Below are 16,622 nucleotides of genomic sequence, written 5' to 3' on the forward strand. Positions count from 1 at the left end.
ATAACACTGAGCCAGCACAGCAATAAATAAAGAAATAAATCATTGAAAAATGTATAACAACAGCTGACATCGAGTATTATTTGAAATCACTGCTTTATTTACACGTTTCATTTATACATAAAAAAAACCCCTAGTGTCCCAATATGTCTCTGAATGTGTGCTGCAGCCAAGCTGGTTGCTCAGAGAGAAAAAAAAAAAAGGCACACTAGGATTAAATGTAATCAATCAAAAAACAGGCCGCCTCCTACACTTTCAGTGTGGTACTCACCACCACACAGTCTCCTGTGTTTGCTCTGCCTCTTAACTGTGTCCTGGTGTCCTGGGAGGTACGAGTTAATCATAAAGAGGACATGTCTGGTATGTAAGATAAAAATTTGGATTTTGAAACCCTGGCTCAAAGTTATGAGATGAAGCGCCACAATTTTGAGATGGTGATTATCAAATTTGAATCACTAAGCAAAAGTTTTCAGATAGTGAGTTGAATTGTGATCTAATAAGTCATTTTTTAAAATTAAATAAAAACTTAACTTACTTCATCACAATTAAGAGATGCGAACCAAGACTTTGATGGCCTCAGGTCAACGCTTTCACTTAATTATGAGATACTGAGGAGATGAGTCAAAGCCTTGCTAAGTTAAAGCATCTCACCACTGAAAGATCTGTCAAAATATGTTTCAATCCAGTCGTCATTCCCACATTACATAAACATTTTAGTTGATTTGTTCTTCTTACAGCACATTGGTGAGCTCAATACTGTCTTGAAACAGGCTTATGAAATAAAGTTGATTTGACTTAAAAACACATAGGACACAAACTCAGCATTCATTTAGTTTCATCAATGTATCCTGCACAGCTGTGATGCCACTGTATCAACACTAATTTGTCCACAAGTATATAAAAAAATATAAAAACTCCCTTTGTGGTGGATACACTACTACAACAGAACACCCCAGGGGTGACATTTTGCCATGATGATCCACACACACAGGTTCACTAAGTAAAAACCATCGCAGGCACATAAAGTCGGGATGTATAAATTGTGACTTACTGTCTCTTCTCTTACAAAAAGCATGACTAAGTCAATAAATCAAGTCATTAACTTTTTATCATGTTCTTCTCCTGGCGGAAAGGAGTCGTCAGATTGATGTCTTACAAATGTTAACATTCTGGAACAGGTGAAAATTGGGGGAAAAAAAAAAAAAGCAAAAACAAGCAAACAAAACGCTAGATCCATTTTGCTTGTTGTTTCCTTGGTTTGGTAGAAGTGGTTACCAGATGGTACCTTAGAGAGATTTTTGCACTACACACACAGTTGTTTAGATGGCAGGACAACCTGATGAAGCTACTGTGTAAACAAGCATGTTACTCAAGTGTAAGATAACCATCTGCAATCAGCGAGGGGTGAGGGTTCGTCTATTGCTATGTTTCATGTAGGGGAGAGGAGCCCTCTGCTTCCAGGCCCACTCTTCTCAGTGACTCAGAGTACTTTTTCCTTCCTATACTGACTATGTCCTCAATCTCATCTGCCAGGTCTCTCCTTCCACTCTCTATCATAGCAGTCACCAGCCTTGAAACTGCTCCAGATCCTGCATTCCTCTGTCCCCGAGCCCAGTGGAAGAGTACATCCAGCACCAAAGCTCCCAGGTTGTCTCTGGTGGAGGGGGGGGGGGGGGGGGGCAAAAGGAAATAGCAAATTATGTTTCCAGCTGCCGTGACTGAGGGGCAGAAACATAAATAGTGTCTACTTCCCTACATCAGAACAACAGAATTTTACACAATGCATAATTTTTCTTCACTCTCAGGATGAGTCATTAGATTTATGAGGAGGGGGGTGGTAGATGAGCATCAGTCTGTGTGAAATCTCCTGCAGTGTCCCAGATGGTGTAGAAATGGCCAAAAGCACAGATTAAAACAATCAGAATTCTCTTGCATTTCTCCCCCGCTGCAGCCTTTCCTTTAATCACATAACATCTTAGTCTATGTCATTTCCTGAGAGGCTTTTCCTGTGCAAAAACACGCAGGCATACACAGACCCTTGTAGTGATGCTTTGAACAGAACAATATTAGAATAATAGAACAACACAGCACATATTCATGGAGGCTCTGCAGTAATGAAGATATCCAAGTTTCCAAAGGAACCCAACAAGAAAGGTTGAATTTAAATAATTTTGGCAGTGGGGTAACTGTGTCTTGGTGTAAAATAAAAACAACTAATATGAATCTGAATATCAAAAGTTATGAACTAGACAATAAAAAAATATCTCAACCAGTTAACTACCATTAATGATCAATGATTTATAGTAAGTAATGTTGAATAGGGTTACATTCCAACCTGTGTCTGTATTGGATGCGGTCTAGCTCCTGATAGCTTAAGCCAAGATTGATGCCTATAACACGCCAGTCCTGTCCTATCTGAAGAGAGATAGACAGCAGGTTGGCTTCTGTCAGATAGCCGCTCTCAGGGTCACCCAGGTTCAGAGGAGGATGCTGAAATTCCTCCATGATGTAACTGTTGTCTGAGTTTAGAGCCTAGGACAAACAGAGGGGAGATAATATGTGCAGTTACTTCTTGACAAGCTAACATAATGTTAGTTTTAATTAGTGAGAAGCAGGCACTTAAATTAGAGGTTAATTATAATGTGGACTAGAGAAGCATTGCACATATATTTCTTATTTCTAACTGATATAAATGTACAAAATTTTACATTAATAAATATCTATATAAACTATTATCTAAAACGAAATGCACAAGTCAGTCATAATAATTCCCAAAGTCCAAAAACACAAAAACATTTCTTTTCTGTGAAATAAAAAAAAAATTAAAAATTATATTCATCATTTCCACTGACAGGAAGTCGTAGTGGTAAAGTTGCCAGCCACTGGCTGTCGTGTCCTTTCCTTTTCCGTGCCACCTCCTCTGGCAGATAGCTGGGAATGTCCCCTCTATAAAAAGATACCTGTAACAGGACCAAACCATGTTATCAGCATGTCATCTGAACAATACATACAAATGAATTCATGCAACGGTCTGTCTTACTTGTCCCCTCACTGGCCCGCTCTGACCCTGAGCTGGACAGATGTACACTTCCTTCAGATTCTTCAGGCTGGAGTAAAACACAAAACTCAGTCTTCCCTGCACACAGTCTGGTCTATCTGTCGAAGGCAGGAAAAGATCAGCTTAAGACTTCCTACAAGTAGCTGTTTCAAAACAAGTATTACAAAACAGCAGATAATAAGGCACTTAAGCTATTTGAAACCATTTTTCTCAAAGAGGACTTCAGACCTGTGCTGATATCTAAGCCCTTCTCAAAGCCAGCAAAGAACTGCTCTCCCTCCAGCAAGTCACACAGATCTGAAGGCTGTGGTCCATCATACTGCTCTGACAGAGACTGCACTCTGCCTTCCACCTGGACAACAATCACCACAATCTCTGTTTGGTACTTGCAAACACCACAAACAGAGGTATGTATATTTTTGAAAAAGAATAAATAAAAAATTAAAGGTTAACACTCAGACAACCTTGTTAGCAGGTAAACACTGTAACAAAACTTGTGACCGGTCAGTCTTCCGCTGGAGGACAAGGAACTGGACCTTAAACTGTTTCAGTCTTTGATAGACCTTCCTGACCACCCCACTAACACAACGCCGAGTGGTGTACCACAACCAGTACCTGTAATGGCACAGAGCTGTACTGATACAGTGTAAATATATATGTTAAACATAAATCATGAGAGTACGTAGCAGAAACCTACCAGGAGAAATGTGTTATGTAGAAAATGGCATATATATGAGTCACATAAAGAGGCACTTGTGCTGTGATGTCAGTCCAGGTTTGGGCAGTGGGATCTCCATGGAGCAGATGAAGACAGGTGGTATCAACTGTATGGCCTGCAGAAGCATCCCATGGTTTAATATATATTAAAATACCCTGTTCTAAACATGTGAAAAAATATAAATGTCATAACGTACCTGTGAGTCCAGGTGGCAGAGGGATCTGAACTTTGACAGGCTGCAGGAAATGTACGTCAGGAGTCTGTGAGAGGCAGAGCAGAGGGCTTGCTCTGGCCTCTGGATCACCACACAGCGTTTGTACCTCTGAAACAGACACCTGGACGACCTACAGAAATAGAGGAAAAGTAAAACCACGATACCTCGGTTAGCACACTGAGAGACTAATGTGATTAACTTCCACCATTGTACCAACCTGTAAAGTTATGGTGCGGGCCTGAACCGTGGAGTCTGGTGGGAAGTGGAGCTTGATTCCAGGGTCAGAGCTGGACACCAGCAGGGCTCCAGCTGGAGTAACGGAGCAACTATCCTTCACTGGACGGGACACTGCCATAAACCAAGAGAACTGGCGCACTGAGCAGCACGCCAGCTACATGTACAACAGGTAATGTTTGTTTTTCCAACAGTAATGTTACATATCAGTTTCATCGTATTCTTTTGATGTGGAAAGTTTGTGCTTTACCCTGGCTGGATGTCCTCCAGGGTGACTGCTATGGCCATCGCTTCCTCTCCTTAGAGCAGTGGGCAGAGTGCTCCATGACTGCCCATCAAACCTTCTCACAACCACCTCCCTTCGTTTAGTTCGATGATATGGCACACACACCTCCACAGGCTGGAAGGATTTTCAGTTCAGAGGAGAAGAGAATATAAGGGGAAAAAAATACCTATGAATCAGCATCTGCATAGATAATAAACCTATTAGGCAGATCAGATATTGGCTATAATGTAACCAATTCACTTGCAATACAGTTTCTTTAGCAGTGCCATTTTAGATTCAGCATTTTAGCCATTAGCCACATTGATTCAATCACATCAGACTAACAAGTCATTTTTGAGCCACTGCACTCTATTGTATTAGTGAGGTACTTAGCTTTAGAAATTAGACAATGAAAGCTTAACTACCAAGTTGATTTTTGACTTACACCCAAACTTAAGGTCAGAAACTTGTACTCAAAAGACAAAACTTGAAATCCAAATAAAATATTTATAAAATGTGCAGCATCAGCAGTGCCTTCACAGGCAGAGAGAAGATATGTGAATAAACGAAGTTTGTAAACCTTAAAAAATGTAATCCCATGTGGACGAAGCTCCAGAGGACGACTCAGTAGGATGTCATGTTCCTCCAGCCACACCCACTTCCTTTCTGGCCTCTTCTCAATCCACTCCAATCTTGTAGTTTCCACCAGGCACCCTGGGGGGAACAGCAGCTCAGCCCCCCCTGGGAGAAACACATGACACCCAGCAGACGAAACACAGAAACTAAGGAGCAAAAGAAGTATCAGAATCTCTTAAAATGTGCGCAATTTGTAAAGGGAATAAGAAAATGTTTTCAGAAAAAGACTGACACTGTACCTGTGCTGATTAAATCTGAGGTGTAACTCTGGTATATTTGTTTCAGGTTGATCTGGCAAGAAAAATATGAATGAAAGAACATTTACTACCTTAATATAAGCTCTACCTGATGACTATTAATTAAAAATTATTCCAGCACTTAATCTATTTGAAACAATTTTTTCTCCGCTCACCAGGTGTAGGAGAGAGGGGAGGAGGGGTTGGGGGTTGTCCCAGTGGATTGTCACGCACATCTATTTTCAGCAGTGGCAGGTTGTCCAAACAATGTGGGATTGAGCGGAGGTCATTACTGTAGATGACAAGCTCCCTGAGTGAAAGGAGAGAGGCTAGAGAACAAAGCAGAGATGTTATATACATACACACACACTTTCTATCTATCTATAATGTATTCATAAATGTATTTGATCTATACATGTATGATTTTCACTTCCTTCAAACAAAATGTGAAGTTATGTGTATTTTGCTGTATTTTATTTCCTCAACATATCCTATTTTCATCCTTGCATCCTTACCAATGGTCTCTGGTAGCTCTTTCAGCTTGTTGTGGGACAATTCCAGCTTCACAAGTTCCTCCAGAGAACCGATTTCATCAGGCAGATCCTGGAGGAGATTATGTGAAGCATCCAGTGTCTGCAGCGCTTTCAAATGACCCAGACTTGAAGGAAGAGAGACCAGCTCGTTCCCCAGGAGGGAGAGGTAGGTAAGGGATGACAACTGTCCTATATCAGGAGGCAAAACTGAGAGCCGGTTGTGACAGAGGAGCAGGGAAGACAGTGAAGGGATGCTGAGCAGGCAGGATGGAAGAGAGAGGAGCTGGTTGAAGGAGAGGTCCAGGTGCACCAGATGAGTCAGTGAGGAAATAGTTGTGGGTAAGGTGGTGAGGAGGCCTGGCAGTGGATCACCTTGTGAGTCATAAAAACAGTGTCCTGAAACAGAGAACACTAATTAATGTAAACAATTTGAAATGAAAAAAAAAAAAAAAAGATTAAACTAATATAACAATAATCAGAAAAATACCGCGGATAGCCAGTGAGCGCATCTCTGTCAGATGGTGTAAGACTTCCAGTGCACCATCCACTCCTGGTTTATCTTCAGAGCCCAGTCTGAGGTACTGCAGGCTCTTTAGCTGGCCCGGGATGGACGCCCATAGCAGCGGCAACACAGCTGCTCCACCACGGTACACATCCAGGGTCAGCCTCGTGTCAGTCAACACGGCAGAGAGCTCCACAGAGGGAGGCAAGGGTGGAGTCAGAGACAGGCCAGATGAGGAGGAAGATGAGGATGAGCAAGAAAAATTGGTGTGTTGATAGGTGGATGAGTATGAGGACGAGGAAAGGCTTGATATGTATGGACAACAGGTGTCAGTGAGGCTGGAAGGTGAGCCCTCGTCTATCTCTGGCTCTTCAGACCTCACACCACCTGATAGCACCGGTCCAGTATCCATCTCTGATTTCTCCTGTCCCCTCCAGACCCCCAGAGTCCAACTGTCCTCTCCACGGGTTGTTCCCACCTGTTCCTCATCCTGCAGCCTGGCTGACCTCTCAGTCCTCCCGGCTGCCTGCTCTGCATCCTCTTCGTCAGCAGCTGCTGCCTCCTCGCTGCCTCTCTCCATTGACACCACACAGCTGGCCAACAGTTTCCTGTTAGTCCAGCACCATCCGAGAGGGTTTCCCTCCACGTGTGTGGCGTGCGGACGGTGTGGTCATTGTCATCACAACCACAATGTTACACCATATTTTACGAGACGTGTTTGCAGATGAAGGTAGCTACAGGCTAACACAGCTAAGTGTTAAGCTCTGAGAGTTAGCTAACAGTTACATGTCTGCTCGTTTCTACGACAGGTTAATACCGTGACACTATTTAATGATGTGTGGTAAATAATGTGTAACGTGGGTCTTCCCGTTAACCTGTTTCTCCTCTTCTTTATGCTTCCTTAAACTCGGATGTTTTCGAAAAGAAGAACCTTTGAATCGAAGTGAATCGCTCGGTTCTATCACAGCGTCTGTCCGTTGTCGACGGGCGGAGTCCATTCATCTGTGCCGCTGTAAAAAAACAAGAAGCCCCGCCCTTTCGGCTTTTATCGTAAAAAACACCGAGCGCGCCGATGTTGACGCCGCCAGTTTCAATTTAGGGCGGGACAGATGTGGCTGCTCGGTCGGTGCAGGGTCGGTCAGCTGGGGACGCTGTTTCTGCACACCACGGAACAAATGACATCACATTCAAATGGTAGCAGCGAAAAAGACTATTTCATGTTCTATGTTGTTGAAATTGAAATACCCAAAAATACAACTTTGGGTTACACTCATGGTGGTTCTGGTCCATTTATATCATGAGTTGACTCATCAAGTTCTCTTTGTAGTAAACAAAAATATTGTCAGATATTTAATTACTATTTTTTGCTAATATGAGAGGCACTAAGTAAGTTGAAGGATGATAGACACATTATTGAAAGAATAGAAAAAGTTATTTCAAATAAATTATACAATTTAGACAAAGCAAACGTATAATTATTCCAGTGACTTTCATTCTTCCACATATAGTCATATAATAGATAATGATGCATTTAATATCATGAATGGCCTAAACTATATATGGCTGTTAAATGAGCTTCATCTTGACCAGTTATAATGTTATTGATAACAATAATATGATTATAGCATAATGCGATCTTCTGATGAAGGCCATTCTGATGCCCAATGTTAATTCTCTGCGGTTTTTTTTTGTTTGTTTGTTTGTTTGTTTTTTGTTTTTGTTTTGTTTTGTTTTTTTTGTTTGTTTTTTTTATTTTGAACTTTAACTAAACTGTGAATTCATAGCTTTTAGCTGCAATGGAAGAAAAAACATGTCAAAGGTGCATGTTTGTTGTGGAAACCATTTCATCATAGTGAAAATAATTTGTTCAATTGAAATACAGTGCCAAAGGCCAACTGTGGTACAGTGAGCTATTTGTGCACAATAACAAAATGCCTGCCAGAAGACCTCACAACCTTCCAGAGTATGTGCTCTGACAATGAACCCTAGCTGGTGATGCTTTCACGGCAGGATATACTCTCTAGGGAATCAGGAATCATATCACGAACAGAACCTGGACCAGTGCCCACAAGAGTGACTATTTTATTGACTAATTCTGCGAATAGTATCTCCAAGGAAATGTTCCAGACAAACATTTCAGTGTTATTGTTGAATGTGTTTCAGATGGAAGTGATTTGTAATTTCATTACGCTGTCCTGCGAAACCCTACTACCAGTTACTATTTTCAGTCGATGCAGATGTGTTCATACATGAGCTGGGCAAAGGGCAGAAATTTGTTTGTTTGTTTTGTTTTTTGTTAGTTTTTTTCTTAATCATTGAATAAAGTTAATGAAACCTTTGAATGAAGTCCAGGCCATTCTTTAAAAACACTGAAAGAGGGTCGTTTCAAAACTGTCCATAACAAATAAGCAACAGCAGACAGAAAGAGTTATCAAAGTTTTGTATTTATCGATGTGCAAACAAAGGTGTATCCGTCCAACATGATATAATCGCAAATCAATAAATGTTTCTTCCTGATGATAACAGCTATTACCAAATAATGTCCCAGTGTAGTTCGGAATATTCTGACAGCAGTCAGGCTGGAGCCAAGTGTCCGCTCACCGACTTCTCCGGGTATCAGCGTTGCGAACTGTGATTGGGCATCACCTCAACTATTTCAACTGTGATTGGTCTATTTGCTCGGCGTTTCCATTTGTTGTTGGGCGTGTCCACCTCCCAACACACACCAACCAGAACTGTGTAAAGTAACAACAACTCCCCGTGGCTCTCACGCCGCCATAAAACCAGCCCGGGGCGGATTAATCGAGACTTTAACCGATGAGAAAGACCACCGGCGTAACGGGGATTTCCTTTTTTCTTCAAACAATGTCAATTTAAAGACACACCTGCAACGGAAGAAGTAACTTCTACAGTTGGCGAGAGAGCACACGAGCAGTCAGCACCAGCAGGTGAACATTGTTCAGCTCTATTTTTAGACTTCTGGTCCTCCTCTAGTTTATATCTGGGGGGTGAACTTCACCTCGTTGTTAGCCAACAGCCTTCGCCCATCTGTGAGGGACGGTCGCCGGCATGTTCCCGTTAGACTCCCCGTGGAACATCTCCTTCGCGGGCTGCGGCTTCCTCGGCATCTACCACGTCGGCGTGGCCAGCTGTCTGCTGGAGCAGGCCCCCTTCCTGGTGCTCAACGCCCGGCACATATACGGGGCATCGGCCGGGGCCCTCGCTGCCACGGCCCTGGTCAGTGACGTCTGTCTCGGTATGTACGATTGCTAAAATATTCAAGTGCATCCCAAGTGTGAAGAGGATGCGGAGGGTTGCACCTGTGTCAGAGTCTGTGATGAACGGTGGTAGGAGAAATACTCAGCTGACACTGTAACCAAAGTGCTCCCTGCTAAACCTGTTCAGAGGATTTAAAAAAAAAAAAAAAAATCCAATTTGGTCCGTCTTAAACTGGTGTAAAGACACGCTGTAGGTATTTGATTGCTATCTTTGTTGCATTAATACAGAAGCAGGAGTTTAGTGTTGTGCCTTGACATCGTGGAGGTAATTTCAACTGTAAACTTTGTCGAAGTGAGTTCATAGTGAAGTTAAGTAAATTAGTGCAGTAAGAGGAAAGTACTTCCCTCTAAATTGCAGCACAGTGGAAAAATAAAGTAGCATGCAATGAGCAACTGTAACCACTGATGGTACACTAACCACTGTCACCGTGATTTGTAAATTCAGTAAAATCTATTCAAACAGTGTACGCAAAGTGTACAGTTAAAGTAAAGAACTCATTCATCCCAAACCCCTAAACCAGGAGCCGGCAACCTTCATCCCTCTGCCGTGGCTCCCTGTGGCTTTGAGAAAACAATGTGAATAAATAATAGCTATTTAATTTAAATACATTTTACTTTATACTTTACTTTTTTTTATCAATGTAATAGTTATGATTATGGAGATTTCTATACCAAGCAGGAGTTGGTTAGAAATAAAACGGCCAACAGGCTGGTGACTTATTTTGAGCTCTCGACCCCCAGTAAGCTCAGGTAGGTTTTGTGGCTTCAGGTGGGTTTTATTTTGTGGGAACCATGCCCAGATGGCTTGTTTAATGTTGAAGGTTGCCGACCCCTGACCTAAACGAACAACCCGTCTATCTCATTATGTAATCATGTACTTTAACCGGAGTTTGTGCTTATTCATTCACATATATGTGTCCCATTATAGCTTATATAAGTTCAGCAGTTTTCATAGACTTTTATTTATACTTTCACAGGAGAGACTGGAGCATGTATCATCGATGTTGCCAAAGAGGCCAGAAAGCGATTCTTGGGACCCATGCATCCTTCTTTTAACCTTGTGAAGATCGTGCGTTACATGCTGCATCGCACTTTGCCAGCTGATTCCCACCATCGTGCCAACGGACGGCTAGGAATCTCTCTCACCCGAGTAACAGATGGAGAAAATGTCCTGGTGTCTAACTTCAACAGCAAGCAGGAGTTGGTTCAGGTGTGCACTGTGCAATATAGCTTTCATAATATTAAGCAAAGAGGTAGGTTCATGTAAATGAAATCAGGCATCAAGAAGGGATTTATCTTAAGATGTGTGCTTTCAAATGTAATGTGTATATATAAGAAAATTTTTAGAAAAGATAATAAGTAATAATCATATTATTGATGATTTCAGAGTGGAAACAATTAGTTAGTTCATCAGTGGAGTTTATTATGAAGCAAAACACTAGACTGATGCCTCAGTTATATACTGAAAATCTCTTCTGGCTTCTGTTCTGGACCCTTCTTCTGGCAATACACCCTGATATATTTGAACACATAACCACAGGCTGTGACAGATGGTGGCAGGGCTTTTTCACTTTATTTATTTATATACATTTTTCCTACTTACTGTGAAAAATACTATCTTAATATTCATTAACTTATATAATTAGTGATGAAAAATGACTGAATCATCAAAAAATTACTGAGCCATTACAATCCAAGAATTAAATTTAATACAGCCTGAATACGTCCTCAAGACGAGTAAATATACCATAATCGGAGAACACAAAAAAAATTTGTCACAGTATTCATTATAAAAAATTAACAGCTCTGTCTGTTTGTGTAAAGGCTTGTCTGACGGTGTCAGCTAAACAGTGTGTCCAAGTGCTTCATTTATTATATGAAAAATAAAATGAGTTTTCCTAATCTTTTTGCTTTTTCGCTTTATTTCAGGCATGTGTCTGCAGTGCTTACATTCCCGTGTATTGTGGCCTTATTCCTCCAACTCTGCAAGGAGTGGTAAGTAAATTCAATTCTCTTTCGCATAATCACTTTTCCCTCTGTTAGTGGAGATAAAGTACCATCCCGATTTTGTATAGATTTTTAATCAGGAACTACACATGAAGTAGGTGTTACTGTTGTTATGTGTAATGGTCAGTAGTTTCTCCTGCTAGATTTCAGTTTTGTACCTATGATATTTTTGACTTTTGTTACTTCTGGCACAGTTATCAGAACCCTCCCTTCCACAAGAATGTATTTGTGATTGGAATGTGTGGAAACAACAATATCATAATAGCCTCTAAAGCCAGGGTTTGTCTAAGATTTCACACCAAATGGGAAAGGAGAACTTCATTGCTGATTCTTTTTCTGGGCATGTTTCTAGCACAGAGGTCTTCTCGGGAATTGAGCAATGCAAGCATTCCCAGCCCTCTCTCTGTGGCCTTTGTGATGTATTTTACGAGTTTACATGTGCTTGTGGGTATGCAGGGCTCATGACCAAAATTTGAGAGTGGCACAGCCAGATGTTACCACAGCGGCTGAGGCTGTGGGGTTGTTCTGTCCTTTACTCCCCTCAATGGCTCTTATTCAAAAGGCTGATCTTGTCTGTTGACACAGTTGTGTGTGTCCCTTTTAGCTCTGGGTTGAACAGTTCAGAAGCTTCAGTGAAAACAAGCATTAATCAATATGCAGGATGTGATGTCATTCTAATCGCAGATGGGAGTGACTGCTCTCGTCCAATAGTCCCCTATTTGTTGATATTATTTACAGTAAATATTGTTTAGATGTTGTGCTTTGATTGACATATATATGTATATATATCATTTTATCATTCAGCGATACGTCGATGGAGGAATTTCAGACAACCTGCCTCAGTATGAACTGAAAAACACCATCACGGTATCGCCGTTCTCTGGAGAGAGTGACATCTGCCCCCGGGACACATCAACCAACATACATGAGCTACGATTCACCAACACAAGCATCCAGTTCACTCTCACCAACCTCTACAGAGTCTCCAGAGCTCTTTTCCCTCCAGACCCCATGGTAGATCACGATAACAAAATCGCTGATCCAAATGCACAAACACACATACGCAATCATATGCATCTACAAATACATAGATTGGCTCAGTTGAACTGGAGTTAACTCTTTTCTTTCATTTATGTATTTTTGTTTTGAATATAGACTATGAAGGCCATGTGTAAACAGGGATACAAAGACGCTTTGCGCTTTTTAAAGAAGAATGGTAAGAATCTGTGTTTTGTGATTATTCTAAGTCTTTTTGAATCTCTTTTTAATCAAATCGTGGTCTGGACTAACAAACCTGATTGATCTTTTGGCCAATTGATTAGAAGGTAAAAGTAAGTTGCACCATGATAACACTGATATGCTATCAGAGCTTGTGCTTGTGCCCACATGATTTTCTTCTTCTGGTGTTTCATGTTGCTTCATTGATTCATTTACTTATTTGTTTCAGCCTTTTCACCGCTAAGCGTATAATCAGCATTGAATTGCAAAATAACCTAAAATACATTGATTGTTATTAATTTGTTGACTATTAAGGTAATAACCTGATCACAGACAGACAAGTACTTTCATATTTGGTTTTCTTTTCAGGCTTGCTTGATTTCAATGGGCCTCTAAGAGACAGACCACTGCTAGCTCATGAAAATGAGGATTACAATGATGATGAGGAGGAGGAGAATAAAAGTATTGAAGAGGAAGAGAGCCCCCATAAAGAAGAAAGGGAAGAGATGGTTCGATCCATCTCCTCACTAGAAGAGCATATCATCGAACACCTGCCGCCCATCCTTCACAAAGGTAAAAACATGACACAACAAAAGGCAATTTGGATTTCACATTGAATTAAAGTGGGCACATCTATGAGTAGTTATGGTAACTGAAAAGCTCCTTTTGCTTTCTCTCTGCAGCTCTGGTTGAGGCTTGCATGGAGAGGAGGAGCCTGGTGCAGTCACTAAGCAACTTGCTTCCTGTCCGGGTGGCGTCAACCATCATGCTTCCTTACACTCTCCCACTGGAGTCTGCTATGTTTTTTACTCTCAGGTGCTGTGGGACGTCCCTATATGACACATATTTGACATGCACTCAGCATAGTGTGCTGTGACTCTAGGGCGGTGCATCTCCAGCAAAAATGCTATTCAGTTGTTGGTGGGAACTATTAGACTTTTTTAATTGACAACCGCTCCACACACTGCACATTAGATGCGATGTAAAGAGAAAGCGCAAGGCTGTTCAACTGTTTCATAAATTGAAGGGAATAGGATTAATAAGCATCTCTCTCTAAAAAACAAAACTATGCATGGATATGAGATATTTCTCTTCCACAGAATAATTCAGGAACAATTCATGGCAAGGGTGCTTTGTCCTGACTTAGGCATCACAAAGTGGGGAAAAAGAAAAATATCTGCCAACGGCTCAAATATGTAAAATATTAAGTAAAAACATGATATAACAATGGCACCCTCTGTAAAGACAAAAAAATTGTCACATGAAATATTTTTTAATAGTTATTGATTCATTGGCTCATGAAAAATCGTTGCCCATCCCTAGTGTACTCGAGTCTTATATGTGTGTCTCTGTACAGGAAAGGTCACTGCATTATTTTGAGTATGTTTTTTGGTTTAGAGTTTTGGAGCTGACAATCCCACAGCTGTTGTTCAATTTGCCATAGTTTTCGCAATGTATTGTACCGGCCCTCTGTGCCTAACAGCAGCATATCCCATGTGTAGACTTCTAGAATGGCTGCCGGATGTGCAGGAAGATGTGGTATGGATTCGAGAGCAGATATTAAGAATCGTGCAGCGCATTCTTCAGCAAGCCTCTAGAAGCATTTCCCAGCACGTATCTGCCAGGTGGGTGGCATTATTACACCTACTTAAAGCCAAGTACCAGTTTATTCCATTTTATAATTATATATTGACAAAGACTATAATTATACTAGGTTTTTAAGGTAACGTTAAAAACCCGGTCATGCTAGGATGCATGACAGGTCCACCTGTTCAGTCACTGGATCTAGGTGATATCTATATGGTATATGTATATGGATATGAACATGGCAGCAGAATTATGAATGCAACATTGATATAATTTTTAATCAGCAATCCTAAAATCGTGAATAAGCATCTGCTCATTTGCACATCCAGGTGACCAAGAGAAACACTAGCGTGTATTTAGATTCACATTTCTTGCACGTAGGCCCAGTATTCACCATGGTCCCTAACTACTCCTTAAGTGACATTTGGGTCCCGAGCTCTTAAATGCACCAACTACTAATAAACCAATTTGAGAAGGAATCAGAACAATAAAGTTGTTGCCTGATAACTAAACGATGACCTGAAATTTATTATAAAGTAGGGAAGAACCGCCAATTCAGATTGTTTGCAGGTTGAACTTTTCAACTGACCCCTTTCATATTCTTTCAAACTCACTTGATATATTGTTATTGTAAAAAAAAAAATACAAAGGCTTCAATTACAATAAGTGAGACAGTTGCAGCTGTTTCCTCATTCAAACCTCTGCATGTTGGTAAATTTGCTCTAGGTTTTCTTATCAGCTGGAGCTGCACCACTACCAGTCCCTCCCCTACCAGCTCAGCTCCACCAACCTGTTTCCAAGCTGGGTGAAAGAACGAAGCTCTTCTGTCCAGGATATCTTCTCACGTCTCAATCAATATAAGAGACACCTGATGTCTGGGATTCTGTGCATCAACATGGACCTGCAAGGTTCCTTCGAAACTGGACAGATGCCACAAAATAATAGCTCTTTGTCCATCCTGTCCACCGAAGGCCTCACATTTGAGACAGGATGTGCTAATATACCACCTGCTGCTGACTGTAGCGATGCCACCAGCAGCTCCTAAGAACTTGTGGTAGGTTTCTGCTGTAAATGCTGCACCTATGAGACTCAGACCTACTTACCATGTCTCCATCCAGGAACATATTTAAAACAATTTGAATCAGATTTAAATATTTGTAAAATTCCTGTTATTTAGATACTTTAAGCTACAAAAAAAGATTTTAACTATCTAATAAACTGCTTTGTATAGTGGATGGTAGTAATTTACCTTATTTATACTTGCATACTATGTATTCAGATTACTTTGACAAATGCATGATAGGGCAAATCTACAGAATAGCCAGACATGTCCCTATATACAGTATGCTTGTTGGCCTGCAGAAGAGCCTTTAATGTTAGCAGAAGCCTCAAGAGTCATGTACAAACTTGAATTACAGGATGCTACAAAACGGTGCACACTTGAAGCAGCAAAAATAGTAATTAAAGTAGAAGTGTTCATGTTTTATGTGGAATGTGGTCAGACCAGTAGTTAAACGAGTGTTTTTGCTCTATCTGGTCATTAAACTCTGAAGTCATTTCTGCACACAGGCAGTAAAGGACTGAACGAGAGGAAATCTGTTTGTTTCAGGTAGTTACTCCATTTATTATATGCAAAAGTAAATGCATTGTTGTGAAATACACAAAAATACACTTTCTTTATGTTTTAAGATTTATTTGAGTTTCAATGTCTTTATGATTATTTATTTGTGAAGTATAAAACTCCTCTGTTTTCCCAGTGATAGAAACTTGTTTCTATCATCTGATTTTATTTGCATGTAAATTATAATATTCTTAGATTTAAATCGGCACTATTATGGATTTCTGCTTTAAAATCTTGTAAACAATGATTTGTTGGATCAAAGAATCATTTTAATCCCAATTGCACTTTCTCATTTGATGTCACTGTATAATGCCAGATTAAGTTTCTATGTAGTACCCTACTTGTTCAAATATTTATTTTGCACTGTGTATGAAGACTTCTAACTGTACAATGAAGCCCTGTGCCATGAACTTAAATGAAACAATTGCCAAGTGAATTTAATATTGTCAAAGTGTTTTAGGGAAAAACATTTATGTGATTTATTAAATAAAGTGGGATCTTGTAATATTAACTGCTGC

General features: G+C 40.6%; 2 protein-coding genes across 4 annotated transcripts; one reads left to right on the top strand and one right to left on the bottom strand.

The window, feature by feature from the left end:
• Positions 1–165: 165 nt before the first annotated feature.
• Positions 166–7,347, bottom strand: pidd1 (p53-induced death domain protein 1). Its single transcript, XM_029522638.1, has 15 exons — positions 6,379–7,347; positions 5,874–6,287; positions 5,535–5,687; positions 5,362–5,413; positions 5,067–5,268; positions 4,472–4,621; positions 4,205–4,378; positions 3,970–4,117; positions 3,753–3,888; positions 3,520–3,670; positions 3,284–3,407; positions 3,038–3,153; positions 2,850–2,957; positions 2,333–2,529; positions 166–1,651 (listed from the first exon to the last, which is right to left on the bottom strand). The coding sequence occupies exons 1-15, from the start codon at positions 6,971–6,973 to the stop codon at positions 1,420–1,422; spliced, it is 2,952 nt and encodes a 983-aa protein (XP_029378498.1). The 5' UTR covers positions 6,974–7,347; the 3' UTR covers positions 166–1,419.
• Positions 7,348–9,137: 1,790 nt separating this feature from the next.
• On the top strand, positions 9,138–16,609 carry pnpla2 (patatin-like phospholipase domain containing 2). 3 transcript variants are annotated; one of them, XM_029522731.1, is made up of 10 exons: positions 9,138–9,341; positions 9,424–9,649; positions 10,649–10,881; positions 11,601–11,666; positions 12,483–12,692; positions 12,834–12,894; positions 13,266–13,469; positions 13,580–13,712; positions 14,399–14,521; positions 15,210–16,609. In XM_029522731.1, the coding sequence occupies exons 2-10, from the start codon at positions 9,463–9,465 to the stop codon at positions 15,526–15,528; spliced, it is 1,536 nt and encodes a 511-aa protein (XP_029378591.1). In that variant the 5' UTR covers positions 9,138–9,341; positions 9,424–9,462; the 3' UTR covers positions 15,529–16,609. The 3 variants fall into 3 exon arrangements, with proteins under 3 accessions (XP_029378591.1, XP_029378592.1, XP_029378593.1); XM_029522732.1 differs by having other exon boundaries at positions 9,431–9,649; XM_029522733.1 differs by lacking the exon at positions 9,424–9,649.
• The last annotated feature ends 13 nt before the right edge of the window (positions 16,610–16,622 follow it).

This window comes from Echeneis naucrates, chromosome 16 (assembly GCF_900963305.1).
Source record: "Echeneis naucrates chromosome 16, fEcheNa1.1, whole genome shotgun sequence".
In the NCBI taxonomy this organism is placed as follows: Eukaryota; Metazoa; Chordata; class Actinopteri; order Carangiformes; family Echeneidae; genus Echeneis; species Echeneis naucrates.

What these genes read in the sequence shown, in the direction of transcription:
- pidd1 (XM_029522638.1), bottom strand. Translation starts at nt 6,973, where the DNA reads ATGGAGAGAGGCAGCGAGGAGGCAGCAGCTGCTGACGAAGAGGATGCA. An exon ending in AGTGTTTACCTGCTAACAAG is followed by an intron (nt 3,408 to 3,519) that starts GTTGTCTGAGTG and finishes ATTGTTGTCCAG; the next exon opens with GTGGAAGGCAGAGTGCAGTC. An exon ending in GGGCTTAGATATCAGCACAG is followed by an intron (nt 3,154 to 3,283) that starts GTCTGAAGTCCT and finishes TGCCTTCGACAG; the next exon opens with ATAGACCAGACTGTGTGCAG.
- pnpla2 (XM_029522731.1), top strand. Translation starts at nt 9,463, where the DNA reads ATGTTCCCGTTAGACTCCCCGTGGAACATCTCCTTCGCGGGCTGCGGC. An exon ending in GCGCTTTTTAAAGAAGAATG is followed by an intron (nt 12,895 to 13,265) that starts GTAAGAATCTGT and finishes TTTTCTTTTCAG; the next exon opens with GCTTGCTTGATTTCAATGGG. An exon ending in TCCCAGCACGTATCTGCCAG is followed by an intron (nt 14,522 to 15,209) that starts GTGGGTGGCATT and finishes AATTTGCTCTAG; the next exon opens with GTTTTCTTATCAGCTGGAGC.